The 7248-nt window shown below is 40.8% G+C and overlaps 1 protein-coding gene across 1 annotated transcript; it reads left to right on the top strand.

The window, feature by feature from the left end:
* Positions 1-43: 43 nt before the first annotated feature.
* On the top strand, positions 44-5791 carry pfdn5 (prefoldin 5). The gene is made up of 6 exons (XM_084172838.1): positions 44-123; positions 2499-2601; positions 2821-2852; positions 4542-4616; positions 5093-5198; positions 5312-5791. The coding sequence occupies exons 1-6, from the start codon at positions 58-60 to the stop codon at positions 5389-5391; spliced, it is 462 nt and encodes a 153-aa protein (XP_084028964.1). The 5' UTR covers positions 44-57; the 3' UTR covers positions 5392-5791.
* The last annotated feature ends 1457 nt before the right edge of the window (positions 5792-7248 follow it).

The following is a 7248-nucleotide window of genomic DNA, read 5'->3' as shown; positions in this document are numbered from 1 at the left end:
TTTTCTCAACCTGGAAATACTTGTTCCGGAAAGGTCATTTGTCTCACATTTTCCAACATGGCGGTGAATCTGACAGAGCTTTCTCTTCCTCAGTTGGAGGGACTAAAGACTCAACTTGAGCAGGTAACACAGCGATATTGAGTCTTTCTAGTCGTATTTGAAGTGTAACCTCATTCTGGGGACATTTTCTATTAGCCCAAGTGTTTGCTTGTGCCAGCCCAGCTGATTAGCTTGCTAGCTAGCCAGTCATGCCATCTGAGTTACGTTAGCGGTACCATAGATATCTAGATTTTTTGGCATGCCTAATTTATCTACTGCAGTGCTTAATTTGAGCAGGATCCGGCACCTCTCCGTTTTGGACTGTGTTGTTCCGGAACCTATTTGGCCGGATCCGGTACCTCCAGGCATGAATTTAGTTTCCTCACTTTTTGCAATGTAAAAATTATAAAAGCGATCAAAGTTAATTCTCCTGCCCCCACAAAAATACATGTGAAAAAGTAGATTTTCAGCCCGGGCATGATATTCTAAGAGTTAATTCGCGTTGGGACGGCCCAGGTTTATGGTTTGCGCAACATTGTAACCTATGGTTGAGACCAACGCGTGGCTGTGTCTCTCACATAACTAGAATGAGATTAACTTGTTATGATCTCTCTCTGCTCTGATAGACATGAGGCTGCAACTCTCATCTCTCCAGCGTTGCATTTCATAATTTACAGTGCATTCGTTAAGTATTCAGACCCCCTGAATTTGTTCACATTTTGTTACGTTACAGCCTTATTCTAAAATTGAGTAAATAAATACAAATCCTCAATCTACACACACTACCCCATAATGACAGCGAAAACAGGTTTTTAGAAATGTTTGCAAATGTATTATATAAATATAAAAAAATACCTTATTTACATAAGCTATGAGACTCGAAATTGAACTCCGGTGCATCCTGTTGATCATCCTTGAGATGTTTCTACAACTTGATTGGAGTCAACCTGTGGTAAATTCAATTGATTGGACATGATTTGTAAAGGCACACACCTGTCTATATAAGGTCCCACAGTTGACAGTGCATGTCAGAGCAAAAACGAAGCCGTGAGGTCGAAGGAATTGTCTGTAGAGCTCCGAGACAGGATTGTGTTGAGGCACAGATCTGGGGAAGGGTACCAAAAAATGTCTGCACCATTGAAGGTCCCCAAGAACACAGTGGCCTCCATCATTCTTAAATGGAAGAAGTTTGGAACCACCAAGACTCTTCCTAGAGCTGGCCGCCCAGCCAAACTGAGCAATCGGGGGAGAAGGGCCTTGGTCAGGAAGGTGACTAAGAACCTGATGGTCACTCAGACAGAGCTCCAGAGTGCCTCTGGAGAGGGGAGAAGCTTCCAGAAAGACAACCATCTCTGCAGCACTCCACCAATCAGGGCCTTTATGGTAGAGTGGCCAGACTCAGTAAAAGGCACATGACAGTCTGCTTGGAGTTTGCCAAAAGGCACTCTCAGACCATGAGAAACAAAATTCTCTGGTCTGATGGAACCAAGATTGAACTCTTTGGCCTAAATGCCAAGTGTAACATCTGGAGGAAACCTGGCACCATCCCTACGGTGAAGCATGGAGGTGGCAGCATAATGCTGTGGGGATGCTAGTCAGGATTGAGGGAAACATTTAATGGAGCAAAGTACAGAGAGATCCTTGATGAAAACCTGCTCCAGAGCGCTCAGAAACTCAAACTGGAGCGAAGGTTCACTTTCCAACAGGACAACCACCCTAAGCACACAGCCAAGACAATGCCAGAGTGGCTTCGGGACAAGTCTCTGAATGTCCTTGAGTGGCCCAGCCAGAGCCCGGACTTGAGCCCGATCAAATACAGGTGTGCCAAGCTTGTAGCATCATACCCAAGAAGACTCGAGGCTGTAATCACTGCCAAAGGTGCTTCAACAAAGTACTGAGGAAAGGGTCTGAATACTTATGTAAATGTGATATTTCAGTTTTTTTATTTTTAATGCATTTGCAAAAATGTCTAAACCTGTTTTTGCTTTGTCATTATGGGGTATTGTGTTTAGATTGATGAGGGGGAAAAACAATTTAATCCATTTTAGAATAAGGCTGTAACGTAACAAAATGTGGAAAAAGTCAAGGGGTCTGAATACTTTCAGTATGTGCCTGCCACATTTTATGAGAAAGTGTTCATAATGTAAATAAGTTGTGTCCATTTATTGCCAATATGCTTGCTACTCTGGTAGCCAGTTTGCAGCACAACGCATGCTAAGAATCATGTTTTGGAATGCTGTCAACAAGTGTCCATTCATTAGGAAACAAACTTAGCATGATCTCAGCTTCCACATTTTGCTCCTTTATTTCAGGGCAATATTCATATACGCATTCAATGCAATATATTTGGCCCAGGCTTACTTAGTTCATCAATGGTCATTAATGAAATTACTGCGAAGAATGTGTCTGGTGTCTGTCTGATAAGTTGGATCATCAACTGGTTCTTCCATGTTTTGCAGGAGACAGAGTTTTTGACCTCATCTATAGGTCAGCTCAAAGTTGTCCAGACTAAATATGTAGAAGCTAAGGACAGTTTAAGTGTCCTCAACAAAAACAATGCAGGTGAGCTGCTCGAACAACCTTGGTTTGCTATGGATTTTTTTTAAAATAACTTTGTATGCATTGTATGCTTTTGTTTTGTATGGAGCTTTTACAGATACTAAAATAAATTGATTTAAATTATCTTTGATGCAGATCTCACACCACATTAGTGTTTGAAAGTATGATACACTTAAATTGATAACTTACATTTTACCTTTATTTTTCCATTCCTCCTTTTAGGAAAAGAGTTGCTGGTGCCCCTCACAAGCTCTGTATCCTTATGTTACTGATCGGAGATGGCAAAAATTAAGGGGTTCATTAGACTTTTTAATTACTCTACAAACATACCAGGAAACACATTTTCTCGCATTCAACGTACTTGATGACTAACTTGAGATTGATTGAAAGTGCATTGTTAAATACAGTATTTAATGTAAATGGGACCACAGCACCTTCTCTGCCATTATATTGTTGCAACCTTAACCCAGTGTTTCTTAATCCTAGTCCTGGGGACCCATTTTTGTTTTTTTCCCCTAACACTACACACCTGATTCAAATAATCAACTCAATATCAAGCCATTGTAACTGGGTCTGAGTGGAATCAGGTGTATAGTGCCAGTATGAAAATGTATGCACTCACTAACTGTAAGTCGCTCTGGATAAGAGCGTCTGCGAAATGACTAAAATGTAAATGTAGAGTAAAAACAAAAATGTGCACCCCTTTGGGCCCCCAGGACGGGGATGAAGAAACAGTGCGCTTAACCCATACCTAGTCCCGCTGTGCCGATGCTTTCCATTGACTGTAAAGCATAGCCACATACAATTACATACACATACAATTGTGGTCCTCTGTAGCTCAATTGGTAGAGCATGGCGCTTGTAACGCCAGGGTAGTGGGTTCGATCCCCGGGACCACCCATACGTAAAAATGTATGCACGCATGACTAAGTCGCTTTGGATAAAAGCGTCTGCTAAATGGCATATTATTATTATTATTATTATATAATTACATAGAAAAAAACCTACAAGTCCCTTGTCTGTCACAAATGTTGACTAAAATTATATTTGAACTTACTCTGCCGACTCCGTGGGGTTGGTCCTTCAGTGGGTTTAAATTTTAGTCAAAATATCTACAGGAAAATATTATTAAACAGACTTCAAAACGTGGGTCTCTGTGTGTGGCAATCAATATTTGTTTGCTCGTGACCTAAAGCATATGCACAAGACGGAAGTACATGCCTGTGATGCATGCATACTAACCGAAGTCTTGCAGGTGTTTACATGGTTTTGTGCATGTGCCAGGTGATGGAAATTTCAACGGCAGTACCAGCGCTCTAAAAAGTTGGGTAAATAATACTTTCCTGTGAAGATTCTCTCAAATTTTGACCCACTGAAGGACCAACTGCACAGACAACCGGTAGAGTAAGTTGAAATGTAATTTTATTAAACATTCTGGTTTGTAAGGAAACTTTGACTGTATACCAAGAATTGGTATCACAGTCTGACTTTTCTTAGGCAACCCAATACCAAACGACCTCGTCAAGATGTTCAGACCTCTTGGTGTAACGGTTAAGGTGTTGGCTTGACTTTCGCTGGACCCAGGTCCCGGTCGTGGCTACCCCCCAAATTCACTACATTTGTGTCAGAAATTGGATGGTGCCTGTGAGGCCATTGGAGAGGCGTGTATACATGAGGGACTTGATATAGAGAAGCGTGGGGACATGCTCTCCCGAAGGTAGGGGTTAGTGTGGCGACCTTAACACAACACCTAATAACCTCGTCAAGAGGTTTAAACTTCTTGGCATAGCGGTTAAGGTGTTAGTTTGACAGTTGCTGGACCAGGGTTCGAGTCCTGGTCGGGGCTACCCCCAGAATTCTCTATAATATCTTCAGTATGCATGAATTAATAGTATTGTTGTTGGAAGTTTCCTGTTATGTGCTTTAACATCACTTGCTATTAGATGTACGTCCCTGGAACACTTCATGACGTGGAACATGTCTTAGTGGATGTGGGGACAGGATACTATGTTGAAAAGGTGGGCAGAAAAGTAATTGATAACAAATTGCTAATATCCTTCATTGTACCGTCAACTCATGATGTGCACTTTGGGTAAGTACTCTGTTTACAGTTTTCCAGTCCCAATTTAATTTGGTTCCCTTTTATTGCTCTGGCTGGGCAAGGATATCTTCCAATTTAGTGTATGCCGACATGTCCCAACTCTTTGCATTTATCAGGGTTGTGTTCATGAAGGCACACTGTAGCAACGGAAAATGAAAACATGCATTTCTTATTGGGCACATTTTTTTATTTATTCTGAATGATATTACCTAAAGTTTCACTCTTGTACTGTTTTTTCAGTTTTCGTGGCCACTGAACACAACCCATTAGTCAGTCGACTATTTGGTTAAACAGTCCTGTTCCATATACAGTACATTTAATTGCTTGTTAGTACAAATATTTGGAAATCTCTGTATAATGAGTTTTTGAGCCTCTTTTGAAATATCTCTGCAGAATGTCGATGATACAAAGGAGTTTTTCAAGCGCAAAATAGACTTCCTCACCAAGCAGATAGAGAAAATTCAGCCGGCTCTGCAGGAGAAATATGGCATGAAACAAGGTAATCCACACACAAGTTTGTATTATGTTACAAGTATTTATCTTAAATGCAATAGAACCTCACTTGTATAGTTTATTTGGGTCATTCCTTCCTATCTTTGTTCTGTTTTCTAGCTGTGATTGAGGTGATGAACATTAAGATCCAACAGCTTCAGAGTCAACAGGCGTCACAGTCAGGGACCACCAAAGCCTAACCAGTTGAAGATGGGGCTTACACCAGTCTGCTTGGGTTCTTCATGATATGGGGGTGGGGGGGGGGTGGGGGGGGGGTTACTGAAAACAAATTCTGCATGAACTGTTAATGGGGTAAAGCCGGGGTAAAACTGGGCGAAAGACAAAAATGTACTCTACAACGCAGAACCTAAATTTGTGCCAACACTGCAATGGTGAAGGGCAGCCAATATTCATGTTGTAACAAACACTCCTGGAAAATTGAAGTGTTTATTTTGATTCAGTTTATGTTCATTAGCTGGGTTGCAGAAATATAACTGAAATGTAGGTATTTATTTGTGTACCTTATGTTCTGTGTAGTGGTTTTGAAGCTTGTGTTGCTATAGCAATGTTGAATTTGAATAATAAAATAGGCGCCTCTTGTCACTGTCTCAGATTATAATTTCTGAATACATGAAATCTGCAACAGATGTTTTGAATGGAGAAAATATTTGTGCCCTCATATATTACACATGTATCTTTCAGATTTTGCTCCATGACTATGGTTCACTGAAACAGTGCTTTTAATTTGTAAATCGGGAGGTGCCGGAATAAAAAGTGAGCGCGAGGGGGTGACCAGGGGAGTTCTGAGGGACCGGAACGCATGAGAATTTTTTTTATAATAAAGCATTGCATGCATATCATCGCATTTGCGTAGTGGCATAGAGCAGTAGAGTAGAGGCACTTACAGAAGTTGCACACATTGGGAACATTTTTAGTAGCCTAGGGTCTGGAAAAATCTTGCCTTTGATAAACGCATTGCATGCAATTCTACATCATTTTACATGACTGGAGACTGGTAGAATCTTTTTTAATACCACAAAAATAATTGAAATGGCAGGCTACTTTGAACTCAGAATCTGAGATCAATAAAAACGACATTGTCTTGAATCCATCAATAGCGTAGGCCTAGGTGTGTGGAGATATATTGTAGGCTACAATGTGGGGAGGAAATTAAAGTCCTAAAAATGCTTTCCAGTTTCACTGACTCGCAAATGATGCGCAGCTCACTCGCTGGTGATGGCCGATAGGTTCGTGCCAAAAGCCAATCTCTCTTTCTTTTGTAAAACAATATTTGGAAGTTTATCAAATATTTTGGTAGCCTACAGCAGTCTTCTCTTTTCAGCAGGAGCCATTTGCGTTCCAACCTGTGTTTTCCCTCGATTGTATTTGAAATATATAAGGCCTGTTTTGTCTGCATGATGTTTTTTCACTGACAAGATTTGCCACGCGTTCCCGACTGTAGGCTATTCCTTAGAATATCAGGCCCGGCCTGAAAATCTACTTTTTCACATTACGTTTTTTTGTGGGGGCAGGAGAATTAACGAAGAGGGAACTCGAATTAACTTTGATCGCTTTTATTATAATTTTTACATTACTGGGTTACAATCCACAGCTAGGCTATTTTTTAAAAGAAGCTATTGAACCTCTGTGGCTAAATTATAGGCCTCCTCATGGTGTGGTAGGCTATTCTGAATGATTTCATTTATTTCTGAACAGACAGCAGTAAATCTATAACTTTGGGAAATGTATTTCAATTTATCAAGGGTGCTGCATCTCCTCCAGAACCCTTCGCGCGGCTATGATTCTTTAAGGAAATAAATGAAGTGCAACGCTGGAGAGATGAGAGTTGCAGGCTCATGTCTATCAGACCAGAGAGACGGAGAGAGATATTAAATTGTTAATCTCAGTCTAGTTATGTGAGAGACACAGCCACGCTTTGGTCTCAAACAGGTTACAATGTTGCGCAAACCATAAATCTACTTTTTCACATTACGTTTTTTTGTGGAGGCAGGAGAATTAACGAAGAGGGAACTTGAATCGGGATTGTTGTATGGTCG

Source organism: Coregonus lavaretus (genome assembly GCF_964263955.1).
Source record: "Coregonus lavaretus genome assembly, chromosome: 12".
NCBI classification, from domain to species: Eukaryota; Metazoa; Chordata; class Actinopteri; order Salmoniformes; family Salmonidae; genus Coregonus; species Coregonus lavaretus.
Note: the sequence above shows the minus strand (reverse complement) of the source record. Positions and strands in the feature narration are given on the sequence as shown.

Coding starts and splice junctions, on each gene's coding strand:
- pfdn5 (XM_084172838.1), top strand. CDS start 58: ATGGCGGTGAATCTGACAGAGCTTTCTCTTCCTCAGTTGGAGGGACTA. Junction 2,853..4,541: donor TGGTGCCCCTCACAAGCTCT/GTATCCTTATGT, acceptor ACTTGCTATTAG/ATGTACGTCCCTGGAACACT. Junction 4,617..5,092: donor CAGGATACTATGTTGAAAAG/GTGGGCAGAAAA, acceptor ATATCTCTGCAG/AATGTCGATGATACAAAGGA.